Source organism: Colias philodice, chromosome 23, assembly GCF_061535455.1.
Source record: "Colias philodice isolate Cphi_HAF_F1 chromosome 23, ilColPhil1 Martin Lab GWU primary, whole genome shotgun sequence".
Classification (NCBI taxonomy): Eukaryota; Metazoa; Arthropoda; class Insecta; order Lepidoptera; family Pieridae; genus Colias; species Colias philodice.
Window position 1 is genome coordinate 6,492,284 of NC_143108.1, and position 27,178 is coordinate 6,519,461.

At 35.1% G+C, this 27,178-nt stretch overlaps 4 protein-coding genes across 5 annotated transcripts in view; 1 reads left to right on the plus strand and 3 right to left on the minus strand.

Annotated features, from left to right (window-relative positions):
- LOC149478101 (tetraspanin-33-like) overlaps window positions 1–27,178 on the minus strand; it is a 281,232-nt gene that overhangs the window by 126,282 nt on the left and 127,772 nt on the right. The gene's annotated exons all lie outside the window — the stretch shown is intronic.
- Window positions 1–27,178, minus strand: part of Eip93F (Ecdysone-induced protein 93F) — a 187,083-nt gene that overhangs the window by 113,279 nt on the left and 46,626 nt on the right. Inside the window, exon 2 of the mRNA XM_089709646.1 lies at window positions 14,107–14,218. Coding sequence (XP_089565772.1) covers window positions 14,107–14,200 — 94 coding nt within the window. The 5' untranslated portion in view covers window positions 14,201–14,218. The remainder of the gene's footprint in view (window positions 1–14,106; window positions 14,219–27,178) is intronic.
- Window positions 198–1,435, minus strand: LOC149478104 (uncharacterized). Its single transcript, XM_089709826.1, has 2 exons — window positions 1,221–1,435; window positions 198–1,024 (listed from the first exon to the last, which is right to left on the minus strand). Exon 2 carries the CDS (start codon window positions 973–975, stop codon window positions 661–663), a length of 315 nt encoding a protein of 104 aa, XP_089565952.1. The 5' UTR covers window positions 976–1,024; window positions 1,221–1,435; the 3' UTR covers window positions 198–660.
- Window positions 9,367–10,779, plus strand: LOC149478105 (uncharacterized). 2 transcript variants are annotated; one of them, XR_016317493.1, is made up of 2 exons: window positions 9,367–9,418; window positions 9,644–10,779. XR_016317493.1 is itself a non-coding variant. In XM_089709920.1 (2 exons), the coding sequence occupies exon 2, from the start codon at window positions 9,645–9,647 to the stop codon at window positions 10,023–10,025; it is 381 nt and encodes a 126-aa protein (XP_089566046.1). In that variant the 5' UTR covers window positions 9,367–9,422; window position 9,644; the 3' UTR covers window positions 10,026–10,779. The 2 variants fall into 2 exon arrangements, 1 of the variants encoding a protein (XP_089566046.1); XM_089709920.1 differs by having other exon boundaries at window positions 9,367–9,422.

Genomic DNA, 27,178 nt, shown 5'->3' on the forward strand with positions numbered 1-27,178 from the left:
TTTTTCCCAATTTAATTGATATTGCACCCTGTCAATTATTATTCTAATAATTGTGTTAAATCTAAAATAGAACATGATTCTTTAAATAATTATTGTTGATATAGTTTTTTTATTAAAATTTTCAATTTCACTATTCCAATTATTGGTGATGAAATTAGTAAGTATCTTACTAAAACTAAAATGTATGACGATATAAGTAGAGTAAGTGCGCCAATTATGGACCACCATAAGGTTTTTTTGTAATAAAACTCAGAATTATAAAGATTAATCAGCCTTATATATTTTAAAAGGTTCGGTAGTTATCTAGGAACAAAATCAAATATTAGAATTTTTAAGGAACATTAAAATCTTAGAAATAATCAACATTTTCTAAAATATGTCATTTTTGTTCATTAGAAAAAAGTGTACAAAATATGGACCACATGGTTTTAAATATGGACCATAGTGAATTTGGTACAAAATTATTGAAAAAAAGATGTCAAGATTGTAGCAGGCTTGGTAGTTTTTCTTCCTCTGTTGCTGACAGTTTTCCTTAAATGCGGTATAGGCTGAAACACTTTTTGCGAAAAATATGATTTAGATGATGTAGAGGGACTAACTATTGAATCATTCATAGTCAGTGTTGACACTCCTGGTTGTGCATTTGCTTCATAATGTCCATCAACGGGTCTGGGGTGATGGTTCAATTACAGATTGAGCTGTGGAAGATGCAACAGCCTTTGTCTCCGGTACGCAGTTATCAGGTTCAGGTACAACAGCCCTTTGCTGAGGTATCGGGTTATCAGGAATTATATCAACTGGTGTCGTTATATCGCGCGCTGGGTTATTAGAAGGCCCCTCTACTGCTGGAAGGTCTTCGTCAATAAAGCCATGATCTTCGAAGACGTGTCTATTAACAGGATATATCCCTGTGGCACGAAAACCGCATAATGCAAACGCGCGCTTGCTTGCTTTAAACACGTGCTTTAATTGCATTAGCCATTGCCTCTTTATCCCATGTTTGTCTGTATTTGTAGATTTTATCCTTAAACAATCAAATAAAAATAAATTAAAATAAAACTATTTGACTTTTACTAATATGAACCACTAGTCCATATTTAAAACATGCCGGTGGTCCATATTATAATACACATACATTCTTACGGTAATACTGTTGCTAAGAAAAATATTTAAACTATTAGATATATCAACTTATTATGAATGATTGTAAAGCAACTCACCTTTCCCCTGGTATAATTCACTTTTCCAAACAGTAATATTTTAAGAAGTTAAGAGCTTACGAAGTTAGGTAAAAAATTACATCGCGCGATGACAAAAACGAAAAATGGCTGCCGTTAATGCGTGCGCGCTCTCTGCCCAACGGCAAACGACTGGCGAGGCTCTGGTAGGGTGGAATTCAGTTTGCGGAGACCGATACCTACCTACGACTGATGGATTTCGAGAAATGAAGGTAGTCCATATTACGGAACCAGTCCATAATTGGCGCACTTACTCTAATATTATTAATAATAACAACTACTACTTGGTCATTGTTAGCGACGCGCCATTCAAAAAGGGTTTAAATTCTATATTAATTATTTTAATGTACATCAGTCAATATTGTCTATGATTATGGTTGTTTTAATCTGTAGAAATTTTTTAATTTAAACATTATCTGTAAAAGGCTGCGGCGAGCCACTGCTGTGTCAGTGACTCGTCCAGTTCTTCGGCCTCCTCTCTCCTGAGCGCACGTATGTAACTAAAGTTTTCTGTCTGTACTTTATATTGCCAAATCTGCATTAAAGCCTCCATTTTTATTTATCGACGCGACTGGCCTTTTATTTTCTGCATTCACCACCAACATTAGTGGCCATTCGAGCAGGATCATGTTCCGCACACCAAAGGGGACACGCAGTTCGAGAGCACGTGGTGCGGCAAGCCAAGAAGGGCACGTGGTTGCCGCAAAATCTTCTCTGCTGCGGTTACATGTGGGGAGCATAAAATCTGAACCAGCAATAAATTTAGATAAGAAAATACCAGTCGAGTCGCACGTGGCAATGGCGGCAAAAAGTAGCCGGGGTTCTCAAGCTTCGAGCACATCGAAGTCAGCTCGGCGCAAACAACTACTATTAGATGCCGCAAAAAAGAAAGCGGCAATTGAGATAGATTTAATTAACAAAACGTTGGAAGCGGATTTGGCCGCACTTAGTGACGAAGAGGAGGAACAAAAGGTTTACTGCAGCTCACTTAACAGGGAGCCTGTTCGCAGCCTCGTGGAGGAATGGGTGGAAAGCCAGCACATCGAAGCACCTGACGGGCAGGGAGCCCCCAACCAAGGTATAACTACGGGCCCACTGCAACAAGCCGCGCCGCCGCCATTGCCGGCCGCGGCACCTGATTCGATTCACCAGTTGGCTTCTGCAATTAGGGACCTCACCACCGCAAGCTGCAGCAACATGGCGAACAGCAACCTACTCAGCCGGATGAGCACGCCTCGGGATCTTCCAGAATTCTCAGGTGACCCAATGGAATGGTTGTTGTTCAAGCAGGCTTATCAGGAATCAACAAATTTATGTAAATTCACCGATAAAGAAAACATATGGAGGCTGCGAAAATGCCTACGTGGTGCCGCCAAAGAGTCGGTGGCATCATTGTTCATAAGTGCCACGTCACCGTCGAAGATAATGGCCACTTTAGAGTTACAGTTTGGTAACCCAGACGTTATTATTTTAAGAATTCAACGAGATATACAGAAGTTACAACCGTTGCCAAACGATTATTATAATTATATCGTCGCATTTTCAATCAAAATTAAAAATTATGTCGAAGCTGTACGAGCAGTGGGGCGACAGGAGCATCTTCAGGGCTTCAGTATCGTCTCCAGCATCCTTTCAAAGCTCCCTTCCGTTCTAATTGGAAAATGGACGGACTACAGCTACAACCGCATCAAGGAAGGGCGTGAGGCAAGGTTAGTTGTATTGTCAGAATTTTTACACTGTGAAGCGTTAAAGACAACAACCACCTCAAGTAATTTATTGAATTATCGTAATGACAGTAATTATTACAATAGAAACAAAAGCCAAGAAGCGCACAGTAGAACGCATACAGTTTTAATACAGTCCGACAAACATAATAAAATTTGTCGTTTTTGCAAGAAAAATACGCATATATTAACAGAGTGCAGATTATTTCAAAAGGCGCTGAAAAAAGTTAGATGGCAGCATGTAAAGAACAATGGGCTCTGTTACAAATGTCTTATATCCAAGCACGAGAGGAACACATGCCGAGCGCCGGTGTGCGACGAGGACGGGTGCGGCCGGGAGCATCACCGCTTACTTCATTATCCGATCAACAGTGTCGCGAGTGCAAGTGAAGTGATTAGTCTCGGGCAAGTGCCGCGTGAGCCCGAGATAAGGCCTGTTACCGAAAGTATAACACACATAAAAGCAAGTGATTCCCCAAAAGTGTTCCTAAAAGTGGTCCCCATAACTGTACACGGTCCCAACGGTATAGTGCAAACCACGGCGTTATTAGACGACGGTTCGTCGGTGTCACTTATAGACTCTAATCTAGCGGCCCGCGTCGGGCTACACGGCCGGCGGGAAACAATGCGCGTGCGAGGCGCGTTCAATAATGAAATTGTTTGCAAATACACACATGTAAACGTAGACCTTAAGGGTTTAGATAATAAGGTGCATAATGTAAAGATGAGATGCGTTAGTAATTTATGTTTACCGTTACAGTCATTATCTATTATAAACGATCTAAGTTGTTCGCATTTATGTGAAATAAAGAAATATTTATATAATGTAGATTCGAAACCCGAAATTTTAATTGGTCAAGATAATCATCATTTGTTATTACCTTTAGCGGTTAAGATAGGAAATTTGAATGAGCCGTCTGCTACACTTACCCCTCTAGGCTGGTGCGTCCATGGGAAATCTTCTATTCCTGGGGGGCCATATGGGGCCCGTAACTACTTACCATCCAGCGCCGAAACCAACTTGCATATTTCTGTTGCTGCTGATGATGGCTGTGCTGGTGAAGATACATACGACCCGAAACAATGGCTTCATCTACTTAAGGTAATTAAAAACATACGTATACCTAGGTGCTACAAGCGAGTCGTACGAGCTACGTGCGACAAGGACAGGGCGCCTACGAGTGCAAGCGAAACGCAAGACACCTCGTCATCGGCCGCGGTGACGTCACAATCCCCTTCACTTCCAACACGTAGCGTATCGCGTGCGTCTACGCAATGTTCTACGGATTGCTACGACGACGTAGCGCATACTGCATACGCTACGGGCTATAACAACCTACAGTTGCATGTGTTTTGTGATACTAGCTGGAAGGCGATGTGTACGGTAGGTTATTGGCGATGGGAATATAATGATTCAATTCATGTAGCATTTATTGCAAGTAAGTGTAAGGTTATGCCTGTAAAGCCCTTAACAATACCCAGGGCCGAACTGCAAGCGGCATTGTTAGGTGTACGGCTAGCAAAAGAGCATAGAATGAAACCCGTGCGCAGGTATTTTTGGTGCGACTTGACCACGGTGCTATACTGGATTCACAATAACACACGTTCTTACAAAACGTTTGAAGCGAATCGCTTGGGCGAGATCAACGATTTATCAAAGGTTAGTGAATGGTCGTTTATATCTCCCGGTAGCCCCCATTGGGGTGGGGCATGGCAGCCCCTCAGGCTGATACGAAATGTTAGGACAGCCTTAAATGTTGTCTTGCGCGAAGGAGCACAGGGACGTGGCGCAGATGTGCGTCGCGCGTCGCTCCCGTTCCTATGTTGGAGTGCTAAGTCAGCACTGGGGTGGGGAGTGTTAGCGACGCGCCATTCAAAAAGGGTTTAAATTCTATATTAATTATTTTAATGTACATCAGTCAATATTGTCTATGATTATGGTTGTTTTAATCTGTAGAAATTTTTTAATTTAAACATTATCTGTAAAAGGCTGCGGCGAGCCACTGCTGTGTCAGTGACTCGTCCAGTTCTTCGGCCTCCTCTCTCCTGAGCGCACGTATGTAACTAAAGTTTTCTGTCTGTACTTTATATTGCCAAATCTGCATTAAAGCCTCCATTTTATTCATCGACGCGACTGGCCTTTTATTTTCTGCATTCACCGCCAACAGTCATAATCTATATATTATGAATTCCCGAAGAGGACATGTGTCTATAAAGTGTTTCAAACCAAAATAGTATGGGATTATCATGAAAAAATAAATGTTGTCCATGATACAATATCATTTCTAATTAGATTGTTATTTGTCCATCAGACAACATATAAAGCTATAGTATTCTATAGGTTTATGGGCCATTGTTTAAACTGAATTAAAACTTGAGTTTATCATCGACACAAAGAATTCAGACAAAAATTTAACTGCCCATAGCTTTATTTGGCACCCCATTATTTTATTTGGCACCATCAAATGTAACAAAGCGTCCTAAATTTAAACAAGTTTATATAGAACCTTTTCACAAAGTGTACGTATCTTAAATTTATCCGAAACACTAACACAAAATTTCGGGTCATTTGTAACAGGATGGCGGTTCTACAGGGGTCTTTAGTACGCAATGACAAAAAGAAAAATGATGGTCAGAACGCTGATACCGGATACCTTAAGATACTGTAATATAAAATATAATAGTATCATAAGATAAAATATTATACCTAGTATCTTAATCATCGTGTGTGACGCGCTTAAGTCTATGGAAGAACTGAATTTGGTAAAGATAAGGAAATCTTTGGAACTGAATTTGGTAGAGTCCTGTTGTAGAGAAAAAATGACGCAAATAATTACACGAATTTTAGATGGACGTTTGGCAAAACTACACTTTTAACTCCAGCCTTTTCCTGGTACCTATAGTACATCAGTTTAACCGTAACATATGGATATTGCTAGGCATTTATTGGGAACCTAAAAGTTTTTACCGTTGCCCACTGAATTATTGCAGAGCGGAGATATAAAAGTTAAGCCCACTTTATATTCGTATGGGTTTTGACTATTTTTTGCTGCGTGTGTTACGGTTAATGGTTTATCGTTAAATGGAAGATTGTTAGGGTTTGATTGCGATGTGCCTTGTATTTGGTTTAAACGAATATTGGTTAAAATTGAAATCTATTACTCTGAGAAACATTAATTCTCAGAGTCATGACTACATTAGTTAACGTTTAAGGTTGGGAAATCATTGACTCAAATCCGTCTTTAATTTCTATATTATGAGTTTTAATGGCATGTAGTTTAGTTTATTTACAGGAATGTTATTATGCCTTCAATGAAATTGTTTTCTTTGTAAACATGACCCAATTTAAACAAGTATTTTGCATAGGTATTATGTTTATGTAAATTGGGTCAAGCATGACAATATCCTCTGTTTTATTTAATGTCGATTGTTTGGTTAAATGATATCAAATCTAGTGTAACAGTTAAAATATTTTGTTAATTATTTTGTCCAATTTGAATAAGTGTATTAAATATTAAATTCCCTTCGTTCTATTTTTAACCGACTTCAAAAAAAAGGTTATGAATAAAATTCTAAATTGCTTTGTATTTCGATGTATTAAAGAAAACTATTGTACAAAAAATAAAAATAACACTTGAAGCGTTGAATGTTTCAGTTTAATTTATAAATCTAATACTATTATTGTCGAATGGTTAAAAATGTTGCATGTTTGTATTGCTATTGTTACTATAATTATTAATTCTTAAAACAAAAAGTAAATTATGAATTTCATTGTCTTTGTCTACAGTTAGACTGTAAGAAAATTAAAAGTACATATTTTAAATAATTTTATCCTTTATTCTTAAAATTCAATCAATTATTTCAACCGATGTTCTTTTTTGATCATGTTACGAAAATGTCGTTCGTTTATTATTGTTTAAAACGGTTTAAAATCAAGTTAAACGATTAAACGAGTTACCTATAGGAGGTAAGTTAAGCGCAGCTTTGTGCCGAATATAGGTCAGTGTTAAAAACGTTACTTTTAAACATTTACACACACAAGCCTTATATCTTTTAACAAACACAAAAACACACAAAATTCTACAATTCAAAGTAAAAAAGCACAAAAAAATCCCAATTTAAAATCACGGAAACTTCGAGATCACACGGAAGTCTTAAAGGAAAATTTTTATGAAAGCGGCCATGACACTTTTTTTTGTCGCCGATCTAAGATGGCGCGTCGGAGGCTTAAAACAAAAGAAGTGATCGACCCCGCCCACTGGTAAAAAAAGTCGAAAAAAAAATCACAAAATTCAATTAAAACAATGCACTATAAACTACAAAGCGGAGCGGAATTATACAGTGCGTAAACAAAACGAAATCCCCAAATTTCCGGGATACGGGCTTGGGACACGTAGCACGGTATAATCCGCAAAGCGAGCATGCAAAATATAACACTGCCAGTTACCGGAAAAGACATCAGAGGAGCACCTGTTGCACGGCCCGACCGCCGACACTAAACCTATTACCGAATTAAATTCGCCACTAATTTACAATGGAACTTTTTCAGGAACTATGTGAAACCCACTATATCTAACTTACAAAACATGGGTACAATCGATAGAGCGATCAATTCCACGGCACTTCACTAACGTCTTTCGACTCGGGGACACTTGGAGCGTACTTGTAAGAAACCTTGGGAAATAGTGTTGGGTTTTTGGGTTACTCGCGTGGGTCGATAGTTCGATAGTATGAAATTTAAACTTTTTTAGAACACGCACCGAATATTATTCGATTTGATATTGTGAATTTAGAATTTAGTAATTGAGGAGCGGAGAAGTTGCATTAGTGCACGCCGGCCTAGTTGCAACAGGTTGTTTGGTCGAGGATAGGAAGAACGCATGCGCTCTGCGGCGCCCGATGCACTTCGCCACAGTGGTCACAAGTTGTATATTTTACAATTGATAACATCTATTTATTTATACGGAAACAATTTTTATAAAACATTATAGAAATATGAAATTCAGATTGCATAAAGTAGGTGAATTATACTGTATTGTTAATGTGGTTTATTAATTTAAAAGACTCGAAACATTTATACATTTGGAAGCTTGAAATTGCATGTTTAAAAACATATAGTGTTTATTATTATGTTATTGATTATTAAACGAAACAAGTTTTCCATAATAAATAAGTTGCATTTGTCAGCTTATTATGTCCGATTTATAGACAATTTATTTATGTCTTCATAATATAATGTTATGATGTGTAAAATATGTTCTATAATGAATTTGTGTCATTATCCTCAATATACAGTTTAATAATATTCAGTAAATATATAATCATTTCTAACACAGCCTAACTACTTATTAAACATTGCAATTGAATCTGAATCTTTTATATCGAATATTGCAAAAAAAAAAGATTCAAAAAGATTCCACTGCTCCATATTCAAATTCGAAAATGCAACCACTGTGGAACGGCCCTCGTTCTTAACATCTACACGCGTAGTATATCCCTTATCTTGAGGATAGCATCGCAATCCTAACTACGGGATTGACCAATTATAGATAAAACGTGGATTATAGTTTTAGTGTAAAATTGACAAAGTTTGGAGCACATTTGAATCTTTTTTGTGGAACGTTCCGTGAAATTTAAGAAAGGAAGCTTGTTATTCGTTCTAAAGATCTGGAAGCTTTGTCTAGAAGTTTCGAAGAGAAAATAATATATTTAGAATGTTTTTTATGAAAAATAAGATAGCGAAAAGGCATAATTTTTCAAGAGATGTTAGTTTTCGGTAACAAATTATGAAGATAGAGCTTAAAACAAAGAAAATAAAGAATTAAGCAAACCTATACGTATTATTTGATGTTAATAATTACCTCGTCTTGTAAAAGCTTAGTACATGTTTATTTCTTCAGTAAACAAATCACTTGTGAGTTGTAGCTTCAGGGCTCTATGTTATTGAGCAGTTTATTTAGTGTTTTCTTGTGTTTAATTTTTATGGAGTTTTAATGTTTATAAAACATAATAATTTTATTATGCCAGTCATAGTAAATTCACTTGCTAAGACAACATAGATCAATCTTAATTATTTCATATTTTCAACTCTTGTTACATCATCCTACTAATATTATAAATGCGAAAGTTTGTGAGGATGGGTGTGTTTGTTACTCTTTCACGCAAATACTACTGAACCGATTACAATGAAATTTAGCACACATATAGAAGGTAACTTGGATTAACTCTTTCAGTCTTGGTGGTTAGTGTCACTAACCACCTCTTTGCAAATTTTTTACTTAATACTCACGCTATCTAGCGACAAACGGTTGAATTACTATGTAAGGTGACTTTGACATTGACAAGTTACGGCTAACTGCCCACATATTTGAATCAATGATAGTTCATTTTCATTGAATTGAATACTGGGCTAAGGTGCTTTTATTTGCGTGTGTGATAAAAAAATCTGTAAAACGGGTAAGTAAGTATTTTTCTTTAATGTTTTTTACTCAGCGTATTGTCATATATGTATTTTATACGTGTTCACATAAAATTACTAATACTTTTGTGTTTTCGATGTGTATTCAAAACGAAAGTATGGTGGTTAGTAAACTAACCACCGTGACTGTTGCGTGTTTATGTTCATAACTTACATGAAACGTTTGTATGTAACTTTAAGAGTCTTTTTCGTATTTATTACAGTATGTCGCGCCGGCTGCAAGATAAAGAAATAGCAGAATACTTGTTGGAAGACCTTCCTTCAGGTAGCGAGAGTATTTGTAGCGATGAGGACGACGAGGCAGGTATAGAAGATCAGCCAAATCCGTTGGTATTAGGCGATTTGATTGGAGAAGTTCAAGTTTCCGATGATGATAATTTTTTTCCCGATGATGACCTCCCTTTGTCTAGCTTAGTATGCCGGAATCTAGATTCTACAGAGTCCAACACTGTAAATTCAAACAAAGCTCCAAAATGGAAGAAGAGTTTTAAGATGGACATACCAGGTGAGTTTTCTGAAAGTGTGGGACTCACCGATCAAATTTTATGCATGGAGAGTGTTACACCGGTTTTGCTATTTGGTTAACGCTGAAAGAAGATAATCGTTTGCAAAGAAGCGAACACGATTACCGGATAAGTGACACAAACGTATGTTTGTTGAAATGGGAAGACAAGAGATCAGTATTTATTTTGTCAAACTATCATGACCCTAAGAATGTCGGTAAAGTTAACCGCAGGGAGCGCGATGGTACCAGTGTTGAAGTGTCCTGTCCAGAAGCCGTAAAAGACTATAACGCAAATATGAATTTTGTCGACAAATTTGATCAACTCAAAGGCAGTTATGCTATTGACAGAAAATCCCATAAGTGGTGGCACAGGATTTTTTTTATTTCCTTGATCGTTGCGTCGTCAACGCCTTTTTGATTTATAAAGAACTTCAGTCCGCACGCCCGGACCTTGACAAATTGACTCTGAAAGAATTCAGGCGAACGTATACCAGGGTCTACTGGCGCCAGCATATGTCAAACAAAGGTCTGAATCAGTAAACAGTAACCGTAGTTCCACGGCCTCTTCTCCAGGACCTGCATTTATAAAACGTCATAAGCCTACAGTCCCTCAGGAAATTCGCCTAGAATGCAGTCGCCATCAACCAGAGAGAAGTACTTCGAGAAGATGCTGCAAATGCAGCACTAAAATATTTCCAGTGCGTACTACATGGCAGTGCAGTGTGCCACTTTGCTTACGTAAAGGAAAAACATGTTTTTCTGATTTTCATAAAAAGTGATTTTTACATGGATTTTATGAAAATCTTTATAATAACTGATAATATTAATAATTAATAAATATAATTCATCATGGTTTTGTTTGTATCAATAGTCATGGTGGTTAGTGTCGCTAACCACCTCATTCCTTGAAAGCCTTCATAACTAGATTTTTTTTTCTTACTTTCTGTAAAATTTTAGTTGTAAATGATCCTTAAACTAACATGAAAGTTTGTAAAATATTCTCTATTTAAAAGTGTGACTGAAAGAGTTAACACATAGGATAGGTTTTATCCGGGAAATCCCACGGGAACGGGAACTATGCGGGTTTTCCTTTGAAAACGCGGGCGAAGCCGCGGGCGGAAATCTAGTAGAGTATAATTCTATTTCTTTTATCAGGATGTTTACTACCACATTAACTACCTATTTTATAACGAACAAACTTTCCAAAATAATTTAACAATTAAATACATACATTAACAGATACTTTACCAATTTATATAATAACTAGCGGTCCGCCCCGGCTTCGCCCGTGGTACATATGAAAAATAGATGTTGGCCGATTCTCAGACTTACCCGATATGCACAGAAAATTTCATGAGAATCGGTCCACCCGTTTCGGAGGAGTAGGCAGACTAACATTGTGACACGAGAATTTTATATATAAGAAGAAGATTAACGTTACACATACACCCCTCAAAATTTAAAAAATTTACCCAAAATTTACCCAAAAACTTTCGTAAAATTAAAATAAAACCACATACTACATACATGCGCATGTTAGTCAAAATTCTCGAGGTCCGTTCCATAACCGAGTTAGGCGTCGCTCGGCGCCAATTACTGTCCCTTTGATCTAATCGACAATTACTTAGCCTTCCAGAACTTGCCTTTTTATTAATTGATATTTTTATAAAACTAGCTGCTCTAGACGTTGTTCTGCTCTAATTCTCCTTTTCGTGTGCTTCATTATAATCTTCATTAACATGAATAATAAAAAATAGCCAAATTGGTCGAGCTTTTCCCAAGATTTATGCTTAGCAACAAATTTTTCAATTCATTTTTATTAGATACATTTTTCGGTGTAATTTATAATTGACTATCTTTCCACCCCTTTGTCTTAAAGAACCTTTTCTCTGAATCTGGATCTCGAATCTTCGTTTGCTCTATGTAGATAATATATCACCCCAAAGCAAGGGAAGATTGTTGAAAGAAAAATGCAAATTTTGTCGTATATATAAAATCAGTCCTATTTCTTACGTTTTGAAAGATTCATATCTTTTTTAATAATTAAGATATGACAAAAAGGAAAACGTAAGAACATGGCTAAAGTTACCATAGATTAATAGTAAAAAATATATTGCTCTAGTGGCACAATCCAGGGAGGAAAAAGGGGACTACGTTTGTGTGGAAAAACGGCTCTTTTGTTTGCTCTTAGTTTATTCAATTATTGAATACGTGATACTTATAAGCTGCTGAAAATATAAAAAGGATTAACAGGAAGAAGGAAAAAACACAAACTAGTACATATATACTTAAAATAAAGATCATAAAAAAGTTATATGTAACACATGTTAAAATTTTATTTAAATACACATGCTTATGGGCTACAATTAGATACTATACGTATGTAAAATACTAGAACATTCAGTCAAATTAAAAACTTTGTAAAGCAATAAGCTGTTTTATTGCCATCTTCAGGCGTGCGGTGTTGCCAAACTTCTGGCTACCAACTACGCAATATTTAGTAAAGTAGGGGAAAGAGATAATGCGATAATATAAGCAGCTAAAATATGAATTTAAACATTATATAGAATAGAGAGAATGACAATGCTATAATGATACTAGCGGTCCGCCCCGGCTTCGCCCGTGGTACATATGAAAAATAGATGTTGGCCGATTCTCAGACTTACCCGATATGCACAGAAAATTTCATGAGAATCGGTCCACCCGTTTCGGAGGAGTATGCAGACTAACATTGTGACACGAGAATTTTATATATAAGATGTATTTTATGGATCAAGGTTATCAAAGTAAGTGGCAAGATTTTTTTTGTGTTTGTAATTAAACTAATAAGTAATAACAAATATTTACGGCCAATTCTCTACACACCACAAATCGTTAATCCATTACACACTTTCTCAATTTGAAATTTCATCAAAAAACAAAAACCTGCAGAATCAAACAGTGGGATCTTGAACTACTACCTGTGCTACTACTGCTCTTAAAACACCACTCTACACTCTAGTATATAGCTTCACCTATAAAATAAATCGCATTCTATTTGCCACAGGCTTTCAAACCAACCCTAAACTATAAAGCCTAAACAAACATCATTTTAAACAAGTCCAACACACGCTTAGCTCTATTTATTCGGAGAGTAATGAATTTATGTCTATTACGTGGAAACTGCGCTTTATCTGGGTATTTGAAAATGAAGAAAAAACATTTAATTTATGGATATAATTATTTAGTTACTATAGACATAAATAAAATAAATAATTAAAAAAAAATAGTTAAATGTGAATTGGAGGCATTATAAATTATTATTAGGAGGCCAAGGTTTTGATTAACATTTTTGTTGCGACCTAATTTAACAGAAAATGACACGGATTTTTCTATCATACAAAAATGATAAGAAATATGTTGAATGTAGATATTATGCTACCTACCTATAGCTACCTTACATTCTTATTGATCAAGACTTAGGCCGGGCATATTATACCAAAAAAGCTAGTTCTTAACTATGATTCTGAATAATTTCTAATATAATATAACTAGAGTCATTTTTGGACAAAACACAAATTAGTATGTAATTGAAGAATTATAATATTTTACCTACAGGAAATGTTTTTGTGAATCTGTCACTTTGCTGTCACGCACAGGGCTGCGAGTGAATTTTGTCATATCAAGGGCTGTCACATTAATGTTTTTGTAAATGTGTGCGTATTGTAGGAAATGTGGGAAATTATTTTTATTAAGTTCGAAGTATTATTTATGAAGAACTGAATTATGAGTGTATGATAATTAATAATTATTTTAAATACTTACTTTTAAGTACTTAGTAATAGATTAACAGTTATGGAAGTAGAATGAACATTTTTGGGTTTGTCAGACATTTCAATGTGTTTCTTTTACAACATACAGTATGTATTATTTTACTAGGGTTGTCAAGAATGTAATACAGTTCAGACATTAGATACCTTTCCATGTAGAATATTCAGTAAAGTTCAGGGTTACACATAATATCTTTCCACACCGAATATTTTAGGGTTGTCATTTAAAACTAGGGTTGTCAAGAATGCTATAGGTACACATATTATATTTTTTAAGAAAATTTTCAGGGCTGTCACTCACAATTTACAACAATATTTGCTAGGGTTGTCACCCACCAGGGCTGTCACTCACCGAGTATGTACACCATGTTCTTGGTCCAGCGCTGAAGCTCCTTGCGTATCGCGCGGCGTTCCTGCTGGCAGCGCGCGAACGAGCACTCCGCCATTGCACATGCGCGGCAACCCTGCACAATATAACGGTTTTAAAACTAGTTTTTTTCGTAATGTAGCTTAATATTGTGTAGAATTAGTGTGTTATAAACAATAAACATTTATAAAATAAAACGGATTTAAAGCCGGTTTTCTGTAAGAAACAAAGTCTTAATAATGATATGAGCTTGTTTTATTTATTAGATATTATTTAAACAAAGCCTAGTAAGTTGATGCAAAAATGGTCGCAATGAATGCATAAAATAATAAAAAATAGCGATACAATATTTTTCAAATACTTAATATAATTTCAAATATAAATTACACACACATGTAGTAAAACTAATCAACTTCATAAACGAAAAATTTTATTCATGTCGTCTATCACAAAATAAAAGTCACATCAATATCGGTCCAGCAGTTCTCTATTACTATGAACGCATGCGAACAACACGGATAACATTCCGGCTTTTAAAAGTGCAACGTGAAACAAAGCTCCCCAAATTCTTAAGCTCTTAAATGCTTTCAAAATCTTCGCTTGCATTTTAAACTCTATTTCTATTAACATAAGGTCTATCTAAAACGTTTCGTCATTTACCATCGAGTACTAAAATTATCAGCTTTATGATATTTGACTTGAAGCTTTCTGTATAATTCATAACTAGTGTTCATATTAAAACATGAAAATACATCCTATACTTTATCATCAATACATATAATAAAATCGTAGAAAAGTGATGTCTGTACAATGAAAATATTAAAAAAAAACTTAGCAGGTGTTATTATTAAATCGATCCTGAACCCAAAACTGTAGTTAAAAAATTTTTTGTCTGTTTGTCTGTTTGTCTGTTTGTCTGTATGTTCGTGCACGCTAATCTCAGAAACGGCTTATCCGATTTAGATGCGGTTTTCACTAATATATTGTGGTAAGCTTCACTTAACATTTAGTGTTTATTTCATGTCAATCGGTTCATAAATAAAAAAGTTATGACCATTTAGGTAATCACGGCGAACATTTGCTAAGGCATTCTATACATGAATAACTTACATGAATAACTTTATTACGTAAATTATACGCTAAAGTTATTCCTTGACATGTCCAGATGATCATATCGAAAGTACCGTGGGGTGGGGGTTTAGCTGAGGGGGTAGTAGGGGGATCAAAGGACCTTTATTTCGATTTTTGCTCATAAGCCTAAAACCTGCACAAATAGCATTATGGTTACTTCTAGGTAAATTTTCTACATAAAATGTCTTTTAAATTATGTCGTCGCGTAGGTATTATATTTTGTAACCCCCAACGCAAAAAGAGAGGTGTTACGTCCGCTATGTGTGTTTGCGTGTCCGTCTGTGCAACCGTAGCTCGCTAACGGGTAAAACGAATTAGATGCGTTTTTTTTTGTTACATTAGTTGTTCTTAGGTATAGTGTATCAAAATCGGTTCATCCATTTATTATAATATATAGGGGTAAAAGTGGGAATGGAAAAAATGAATGTTGTCAGTTATACCCAAGTGATATAGGTATCAAATGAAAATAGACGACCTGTCAGAAACAATTAGTCAAATTTTATCAAAATCGGTTCATCCATTTATTTTATATAGGGGTAAAAGTAGGAATAAATAAATGAATTTTATCAAATATACTCAAGTGACGTATCTTATGAAAGACATGACGTGTAAAGTACAATAAGACATATTTTATCAAAATTGGTTCATCCATTTATTGGATATAGGTATAAAAGTGGGAATAAAAAATGAATTTTGTCAAATTGGGTATATTTGACAGTGGCATATCAAATGAAACGGCATGACATGACGTGAGAAGTATAATGAGGCATCTAGGTATTTAATCAAAATCGGTTCATCCATTTATTGGATTATAGCGGTAAAAGTGGGAATGAATAATCGAATGTGGTCAAATAATATACTCAAGCGGCATATCAATTGACGTCTGAATTACAATTAGTCATGTTTTATCAAAATCGGTTCATCTGTTTATTACATATAGGGCACCTTAGGGGTGATATAGTGGGGATAAATAATCCAAATGGAGCACCAAACGAAAGGATATGACGTGTACATATAGGTATAATTAGACATGGTTTACATCAAAATCGGTTCTGCCATTTACTAGGGGTGAAAGGGAAAAGTTGAAAGTCTGTGAAAGTAGAAGGATATGGGAGCGGGAGGATAGCCATACCCTGGAAATTTTGAACTCTTTTGTACCTAAGTTTTTGTAGCTCAGTTTAGTAATAAATTTTACTAACAGTTATTTTGTGTTATTATTTATTTTATTTCTTAACTGTAAAATAATCTGTAAGTACTTATAATTTAGTTGTTTATGGTAGTACGTGTTTCAAGACGTGTTTACTCAATAATTGTGTGTTAATTAGTAACTACTATGCAGTCACTATTCCACGCGGACGAAGTCGCGGGCACAGCTAGTCAATACTAAAGATTTATATCATCCATACTAATATTATAAATGCGAAAGTAACTCTGTCTGTCTGTCTGTTACTCAATCACGCCTTATCTACTGGACCAATTTGCATGAAATTTGGTATAGAGATATTTTGATACCCGAGAAAGGACATAGGATAGGTTTTATCCCGGAAATCCTACGGGAACGGGTTTTTCTTTGAAAACGCGGGCGAAGACGGGGCGGACCGCTAGTTACTTATAAATAATATCAATATAACCTATCTATAATCATAATATAGGTACTACTAGTCACAATAAAACCAATCAATACCTAAAACGAACATAAACCAAACTAAACAACAGTTCAAAACCCGATGTCAATAGCCATTAATGGAATTTTAAAAGATCCAATTACATTGAGAAAGTATCGACTCCGCCGGTCATTGCCCCCTGCTAACGGAATCCTACGAAAAACCTCTCATCAAGCCGCCACCCCCCGAATATGCCCGAACCACCCGAATCTGGAGCCCGAATTCTTGTTGCCCCGTTTAGATGGGGTAGCTACTAGCTAGCTACTGGCTAGAGTGGGGAAAAACATCGTATGTTAGTTAGTATTTGAAGATTTTAGAGTAAAGTGATTGATAAGAAAGAAGATGTATGTTTGTAACGTATTAGGATAAAGAAATGATCTTAAACGTATGTAAATATGTAGTTGAATGTGATAAAAGTAGTTCGTTTGATGAAGAGAAGATATCAATTCGCTTCAAGTCAGTATAAGCGACAGTTCGATATAAAGTTGGTAAAAGAAAGTAGCTAGATATAAACATTAATCTAGAAACGTCTGTAACTGTATAAAGATCGATAATGTGTAAGTATCGTAAGGACATGAAGCTAGTAACTAGACGATAAACACGATACCAAACGGGCCACTATCCCGAACTCCAGACGAGGGAGGTGCCGGGTATCGCGAAACTATTCTTATTTTAAAATCTCCACGGAATTATGCCACGGAGATTCTTATTTTAAAAATATCACGCTCCACCGAAATTTTCTTATTTTTTTTAAATTCACCGAGGGGGCAAACGCTTCCGAAATCCTCCCAGCGCACTGGCCACCAACAATTACTTCATTTTATTATTCAAGACGTCATAGCCGAGCGAATTTAAAAACGCCATTCGAAATATGAATAGAGTTAAAAATTTTATTTCTATTTATATGGTTCGGTTTTTCTTTTCGTTGCCCGGGCTCCTTTCAATGGCCATAATTTGAGTTACGATATTGTATCGTGAAATGTAAATGTTTTTGTGATTGAGTTCATGGTTAAGTCACAGATTACATAGTTTAGCTACTACTTTAAGCAAACGTAAGACGGAAATCTAGAAACATTAATTAGGTCACCAAAATGCAGACGTGGTCTCAAGAAATTCAATAGAAAAATGCTCTATAAATTGTTCAATAATCTGTTCTAGTCTTAGACAGTGTGCACATTTGGCCGACTATAAAGGCGCACACACACAATCTTAATGGCGGAATCCGAACGCCTCGAGCGGTTTTAAAATAAGAATATCATAACTGGCCACCGGGAGAGGGTGGTCCCCTATCAAATTTTTAAAAAGGAAATGCGCATACTTATGTCATCGATGAGTTTAGTCTAGACCACAGATTAAAATAATATTTTAAATTTCGAACGAGCTGCTTTGTTTTTAAATTGTAGATATTTAGAATTGGAATACGTGTTGGTTTTAAATAGAGGTTTCATGTTTGTTAGTGATGGTTTGTTGTGACAAGATAATGAATTCTGAGAAATTGCACAGACGTTCATTTTGAGAAATACTTTGTTATGGTGAAGGTATCAAGAACTAGACGAACTATCTTTCACCTGTCCCATTATTTTCTAATGAAGCCTCGACAAATATAGATATATGCAATGTTTAAGAATTCATTCATTTAGGTATACTATAGCTATGTGACATTTGTCTAAATGTTACAAGTTACTTATGAAAAGTAAACATATACATAAAAATATTATGTAAGCTTTCTTATAATTTCTATACATATAAAAATTCAAATATGTATAGATGTTAAGATACGAGATTTCTAAGTAAAATATATAAAGACTTATTATGTACATTATTTTACACTATAATTTTAAAGGAAAATCAGCTTAGATTTTAGACGATATTTTGTCTTAATCCCATACAGTGTTAATTAAACTGGGCTTAGGCTTCGCTAAACGCCCTGTTCAGAATACCAAGGGTTAGAATACACTTGAAACATACACCTCATTAACTTTATATTTAATTAACAATATTAGAGATTGTAATTATTTTGTATAGAACGTTAAATTCGATTTACAAAATGTACTGTCTAGTACTATTCGTGTTTGAAATGTCAGTGTACGAAACAATTATGTTTTGTCTTAGTCGTGTGACGTGTCTATTTTATTATCTGTATTAAGATATAATTATATGTACTTTAAGGTTGAATTCTCTATCTAATCTAATCTAAAACTATTCGTGTTTTAAAATCCCACCGCATGAAACAATAATATTTGATCTAGTCGTGTCTAACCATTTATAATCTGTAGCAAGCTATGCTTATACGTGTAAACATAACGCCAAAACCGACCGCTCATTAATTCCAAAAGAATTCCAAATTCAAATTATCGAACGCTGTGCAACGCTCATTCTAAATTCAAATCCTGGAACGCAGACAAATGCTAATTCCGTGAGCGCCAAAAAGGTCCGTCATAACAAAAAATCGCCAATAATTTCCTAGCAATTTCAATCGCTGTCAAATTTCGGTCCCCCTTTCCCCGGATCAATTGGCAGCTCCGTCTCGCTCCATCTTAAGATATCCGGGTATAGCCGTCTCCCCGGATAACTTCTCGAGCGACGCGTGTATACTGGGCTGTGGTAAGGAACATTTGGTAATTATGTGAAGTGTTTTATTCTGTAGTCTTTTACTTATAGATTATAATTCATAAGAGGATGTGTAGGAAAATACCTATTAGAATATATAATATGGTGATGCACCTGCACCATGACCTTCGCACTTAACTTTAAGTTTTGTTATTTACAAATGAACAGAATACTTACTAAAAACTTCACAACACAAATTTAGTCCCAGGGAAAGCATTACAAAAACATACTAATTTGTTTTCATTATAATTCAGTTCAAGTTTACCAAATCACAGTAGCAACAAGGAAAAATTAGGCTACGTTTTATTATATCAGTAAGAAGTGTTTACGACAATCATACTATTGTTTGATAGACCCAAAGACTTCAATATCAACAGCCTATCTATTTATCCTACTAAAGCTGAATAAAAACCTCTACAAAATATGTTGCTTACAACATTTTCCCTAACCCTATCGCCTCCATTCTCTCGCGGATATGGTCCGGATCTTATTTTTAATCGTAGTGTGCGTTGTGTGTGTGCGCTGTGTGTGTGTGTGTGTGTGGAGATGTTCCCCCGTGGCCGTGCGAAATTGATGTTTTTAATTAGTTCGAATCGGTTTTCGTTTGTCGCATGCATTGCTTTATTATTTATTAAAATGTGATATAGTCTATACTATTGTGTGTAACTCAGTTTTATTGATTTTGCTGCTGGCTGGATTAGTTTTTAATGTGGTCCTTGAAGTAGCAATTGTTAACTACAAATCAAAGAATAAGTAGGTTTTAATAGATGAGTACTAGGTAGTTAAGATATAAAAGAAACAGAATACATACGAACAATGTCACATTTTCAAAAAGCTATCTCAAACGACAATTCAAAAGCATTCAGAGTCACGGCCGTCACAAATATAGTGTTAAAAAGTTTGAAAGCCATTTAAATATGAACAAGAATACAGCGTGGTTTTGAACTTTAATTGAATACACGTTTCGTTAAACAATTTCGTCGAAGTTAGCTCAAAATGTAAAACTATCCGGCGGCGGAAAGTCGCTTTTGTTCGCGCGTTCAATGGGCGGCGGGAACTTTTCGCGGCATTTTGAAAATTTTAAATGACAGATGTCAGTTTCGAATTTCGAATGTGGAATGTTTTTGGGCGCGTGTTCGATTCGTTTGGAAATTGAATGGACAATTTTGTGATTAGAGCTTTAGAGACATAATTGGAAAAATCAAAAATGTAATTTGTATAGTCTCTATGTTAAACATTTCACAGAAAATGGGGAAAAGTGATGAAAATCATAAATATTTTGTTTCTTTATGTTATTAATTTAACGATATACCTATTACCTTATAACGAGAAAGGTAGTATAATTGGTAAAAAATAACTGTTATTTAGAAAACGTAGAGATGTAGAGCAACAAAGTATTATGTATTTTCTTACTTCCTATAAGTGAAAAACCTTATCACTTCCACTTTATCCAGCGAAGAGGTATTGCTGTACACACATACAAATATTTTCCAACATTACAATTGCAAAGTGCAGATAATTTCCTATAGTAGTACGACAGACAGACTGCCAAGCCGTGTAGATATATATATACAGACCTGTTGATACCAATGTTTGTCTGCTTCAAGTTTTTGTTTGTTTTCCTGTTCATACGAAACCAATATGATAGGTTCTATTTAAGATGTAAACCTAGATTAAATCTTGATAAGTAACTTACAAAATCTGTAGGATTACTAATTTATTATGAAAACTATAACTTTTAATACCACGAACAACGCTTTGCTGGCTAACTGAGAAACTGTTTTTATACTTATATCGAAAGCTTGAAAATGGATAACAATTAGTCTTATTGATTTTTGATATGCAATTTTATTTAAAAATCTCTATCTATATATCACAAACATATATTTCATATAATTATAAACTAAATAAATTTAACACTACCAAAACCTTCCATTACCAAACCTCCAACACCATATCCCAAACCTACTACATAAAAAAACACATAAAGGTCCAGTAAGTCCCTATACATACAACATATAAACGTACAGACAAAACTCGGTCAATAAGTACGTATTAAACGTAAGGTACACTTCGCAGACAGACAGCGCAACAACGCTATATATATATATAAAACCTGTTGCTTTTCATTGTTTTCGTTCAACTAGTTTTCAACTAACTTCTCAACTGATATTACTTTTTAAAAATTCGTACCCACGTTTTGTATGAAAATGTGGACTGTGGCAAATAGTCTACGTTTCAAGGGTTTTGTGTACGCCCTTTTTTATTTAAATACTATGACATTATAACGCTTAAACATTTACAAGGAAACTGTTATCATCATTATTCGTAATAATTTTAACTTATTTTAATTAGAATAACATTTACACGTAAGGAAACTGTATTCAACATGGCGAGCTTAAAGCTCTATATTTAATCAATTATATTTTTAAATATCCATGCATTTTCCGACAAAAAATTGTAACATAAAAATGCCCACATATATTTTTATATTAACAATATCCAATACTACCAAACTACTCCAATAAACAATACCTATTTAGTCATCAAAGACATACATACTAAACACAAAAAGCTCCCATAAAATATATACTTAAAAAATAAGTTAAAAACGTAAGAGCGTATTTTCATTAGCTCATAAGCGGGCTTGATCCTTGTGATGCGCCTGTGTGAAAGAATGCTTCGAATCAATACAGCGGGCACGTTAAATTGCCCCCTGACCCCCCTTTTTGGGGGGTTTCTTGGGGATTATGTTTTGATTGAACAGTTAACAATTGGGAATTAAATTTATGTTTTAATATAACTAGTGTGTGGGTGTAGTTTAGATATGTCGTGTGTGTAGTTTTCTTTTAACTATATAAGATGAAGATAGTACTTTAACTATAAAATTGGAAAATATGTCAAAGATAGTATTCGTTTTATAATGTTGTATTACATAAGAATACAAAAAATGTCTTTATTTATTTATATCTATATTTTACGATTAGGTTTCCCTTTCTTCATTTAAAAAATATTAAAATACAGGGTGAAATCGTTACGTGTGCACAGGCGATTTTTCCGTAAGTATTACAGATAACAAAAAACTTTAAACTGATATCGAAAGTACTTAACCTAAAATTTTTAAAAATGAATCGAGAAATATCAAAAAAATTATCTTTAAACCCTCCCATACATTAAGTATGAAATATGAATATCCCATACATACAATATTACATTTAATATGAAAGATTTTAGCTTTCTTTTTCTTTTTTGGTTTTCTGCTTTAATTACTTCGCAAATTTGAAGTGGCATTTTCCACGCTTTTTCCGGACATTTTCACGCATTTTCCGGACATTTTCCGGGGATTTTCCGAGCATTTTCCGGGCATTTTCCACGCTTTTTTCGTACATTTTCACGCATTTTCCGGATATTTTCCTGATATTTTCCAGGCATTACCCAGGCATATTCCAGGGATTTTCCAGGCATTTTCCACGCTTTTTCCGGACATTTCCACGCATTTTCCGGATATTTTCCAGAAATTTTCCAGGCATTTTCGGTTATTTTCCGGGAATTTCCCAGGCATTTTCCGGGGATTTACCGAGCATTTCCCGGGGATTTTCCGGATGTTTCCCTGGCATTTTCCGGGGATTTTCCACGCATTTCCGAGACATTTTCCGGACATTTCTCAGGCATTTTCCGGGGATTTTCCAGGCGTTTTCCGGATATTTCCCGGACATTTTCCGGACACTTCTCAGGCTTTTTCCGGAGATTTTCCAGGCGTTTTCCGGATATTTTCCGGACATTTTCACGCATTTTCCGGACATTTTCACGCATTTACCGGATATTTTCCGGACATTTTCACGCATTTTCCGGGGATTTTCCGGATGTTTCCCAGACATTTTCCGGACATTTCCCTGGCATTTTCTGGGGATTTTCCACGCATTTCCCAGACATTTTCCGGATGTTTCCCAGACATTTTCCGGACATTTCCCTGGCATTTTCCGGGGATTTTCCACGCATTCCCCAGACATTTTCCGGATGTTTCCCAGACATTTTCCGGATGTTTCCCAGACATTTTCCGGACGTTTCCCTAGCATTTTCCGGGGATTTTCCACGGTTATTCCGGAAATTTCCACTCATTTCCAGGCAGGGGATTTTCCAGGCATTTTCCGGAAATTTTCCGGACATTTTCACGCATTTTCCGGAAATTTTCCAGGCATTTTCCAGGGACTTTTCCACGGTTTTTCCGGAAATTTCCACGCATTTTCCGCATGTTTCCCAGACATTTTCCGGACATTTTCACGCATTTTCCGGGGATTTTCCAGGGATTTTCCGGATATTTTCCGGACATTTTCACGCATTTTCCGGGGATTTTCCAGGGACTTTCCCACGGTTTTTCAGGAAATTTCCACACATTTTCCGGATATTTTCCAGACATTTTCCGGACATTTCCCTGGCATTTTCCGGGGATTTTCCACTCATTTTCCGGACATTTCTCACGCATTTTCCAGATATTTTCCGGATATTTCACGAATTTTCCAGGCATTTTCCGGGGATTTTCCGAGCATTTCCCGGGGATTTTCCGGACATTTCCCTGGCATTTTCCGGGGTTTTTCCTGGCATTTTCCGGATATTTTCCGGACATTTTCACGCATTTTCCGGGGATTTTCCAGGCATTTTCCTGATATTTTCCGGACATTTTCACGCATTTTCGGAAAAATCGCCTGTGCACACTTAACGATTACACCCTGTATAGTCTCGATGCATTTCTTTTATAAATTTGTAACTGCAAAAGTATAAAATTGTGGTCATTATATTTATATTCTACTCAATCAGGAGATAGTCCGAGTTTCATCAAAAACGAGGCAGCTGTTTAGACATACGAGAAATATTAAACATTTACAAGCCAAGAGTTATTTCTGTAAATATTTTAGTTAAATACATTTTAATAAGATGCGGATAAAGTTGAGAACAAAATTTGCAAAATATACAAAACAGAGCCTGTTTGTTACAAACGACTTGTAAGTTGTAGTAAGTGAAAATATTAAGTTTATCCAAGTTATTATAATAATGTATATGTAATATTTTGTTGTTGTAAATTAGAATGAGGATATAATATAATTAATAACTTATGAGTTGGTAACTTGATTTCTAGTAGCAATAGTTTGGTTTTTATGTCATATCTGTCTACGCATCTGGCTGCATATTATAATACTAGCTGTGCTCCGCGGTTTTACCCGCATTGCTCCGCTCCTGTTTATCTTGGGGTAATGATAGTATATAGCCTATAACCTTCCTCGATAAATAGGCTATCTAACACCGAAAGAATTTCTCAAATCGGCTCAGTAGTTCCTGAGATCAGCGTGTTCAAACAAACAAACAAACTCTTCAGCTTTATAATACATATTAGTATAGATTTATTTTTGGATTTAGATTTTTTGTTATAATAATGATAATATTTAATCGATTGTTTCCAGAATTCCAAATTCACTTATTTATAGCATCTTTAATTCTTTACAGAAGAATGATAATCTTTTGGAATTCTTAACATTTTAGGTGTATCAGAAGTCCTATAGAAATCTCAAATGCTTTGTGAACCACTGTTCTATAGAAATTCAGGCTTAGGTTATCCGAGACCAAGTCCCAAGACCTGTGTAAGATGACATACAATCCATAGACTATGCAATAGTTTGCCATTAATGGTTTAAAGACTGGGTTTATTAAGAACTATATGCGTAGGTATCTACTTATTTGATTATATTTTAATTTTAATTTTACAAAAATTATAAAGTGATTATCGATAACGTTATCTCTACAACATAGGTAAATGTGAAAAATGTATATTCTACTTTTACAATAAAACGATTGAACAAATTTTGATGAAATTGAGTGACATTTGCCACGATATACTACAACAATAGTCATTTTATAGTTAAGAAATATTTTAATGTACCAGAAATGTCCAAACCCTCAGGCAGTATACTAAATAAAACATTAAAACCAATCAGACGTCAACGAAGAAATTGCGTTCAACCGTCTCACAAAAGTTTGAATAGTGGACAGAAATGAGCCATCGCTGAGACAATAGCAGGAAAAACAGTGGGGTAAAATTGGTCATAATGAGAACACCCCCACCCCTCCCCTTTGGGTCAAGCGGGAAATAAAATTTTAAATTGGTGCCGCGAAAAAGACAAAACGTGTAGACGGAGTGCTTAGAGAGCGGTTACATTGATGCTGTAATATTTTGAAGATTGTTTTAACTTTCATAATTTTATTATTTGGATAGGTAAGAAGTTGACTTCTATGACTATGACTTCAATGTAGGTAAGTACCCTGAATGTAAACTTAGAATCAAATTGATTAAGAAGTTTAGCCAGTTATAACAAAAAGTCAATAGGGTTTTCTTTCTATCAAACACATTTTTTTTCATATTTTCATTGGAAGAAAAATATTAAAATTAAATCTTTTATACTATTATCGCGCTCACTTATTAAAATAATATCGTTTTTTAATCTTATATATAAAAATGAATCGCAAAATGTGTTGGTAAGCGCATAACTCGAGAACGGCTGAACCGATTTCGATAATTCTTTTTTTATTATATTCCTTGAAGTACGAGGATGGTTTTTATGTAGAGAAAACGTAAACATGTACCACGGGCGAAGCCGGGGCGGACCGCTAGTACATAATATAAACTTATTACACTTGACTTATGAAATGTGTTATTGTAGGTATCTACCACTTACAATAAGTAAGTAAGTGGTACAAACACTAAAACATTTCATTCGAACAAACTCGTATAGGCACAGAATATACGTATAATATAATACAACTAGATTACCGCCCGCGGCTTCGCCCGCTTTGTCTAAAACCCAATAAATTACATACTAAAACCTTCCTCTTGAATCGCTATATCTATTAAAAAAAACCGCATCCAAATCCGACGCGTAGTTTTAAAGATTTAAGCATACAAAGGGACATAGAGACAGAGAAAGCGACTTTGTTTTATACTATGTAGTGATATAGTATAGACAACATGCTTCTGCCCCATACCCCAACTAATACATTAAATATTTTCGGTCAAAGGGGACATTATAGCTTATTACGCTGTTCTGCGATCCTAGGAACCAATATGGCCTTATTATCGAGTAGTTATAGGTTCAAGTAGGTATATAATTAACATTCTTGGTACGTAGTTTGCTTGTAAATCGTCCCAGGTTCGCTTCTGGGGCCAAATGATAGCGAAATGTAGGTATGTGGGGTATGGGCCAGAACAATCAACTTATTTGACTTGCCTATGGCTGAATTATGGGAATTGATTTTTCGATGATATTACTAATTGAAGATCTGATTTAAAAACCTTTTGTATTTCCATAAAATTACAATCTAATATTAATTATTCAAAATAAGTAGGTACTTACGGCCAAACATACTTTTTAAATTAGAATAATATAGCTAGGATTCTAAATTAAAACTATATTTCAAGAAATATTCATATCTAAAATGTAGTATTTATGTTGGGTCAATGTACAACCTCCCTAACAACAACGTCTAGCTCAAGAAAAATTAAAATAATAACCATAAATTAAACATGAGCTTTATATTCTGAATTTTACTTAGTTATAATTTTAATGATTAAATATCCGCCATTTTGTAGCGCTATTTTATAATTT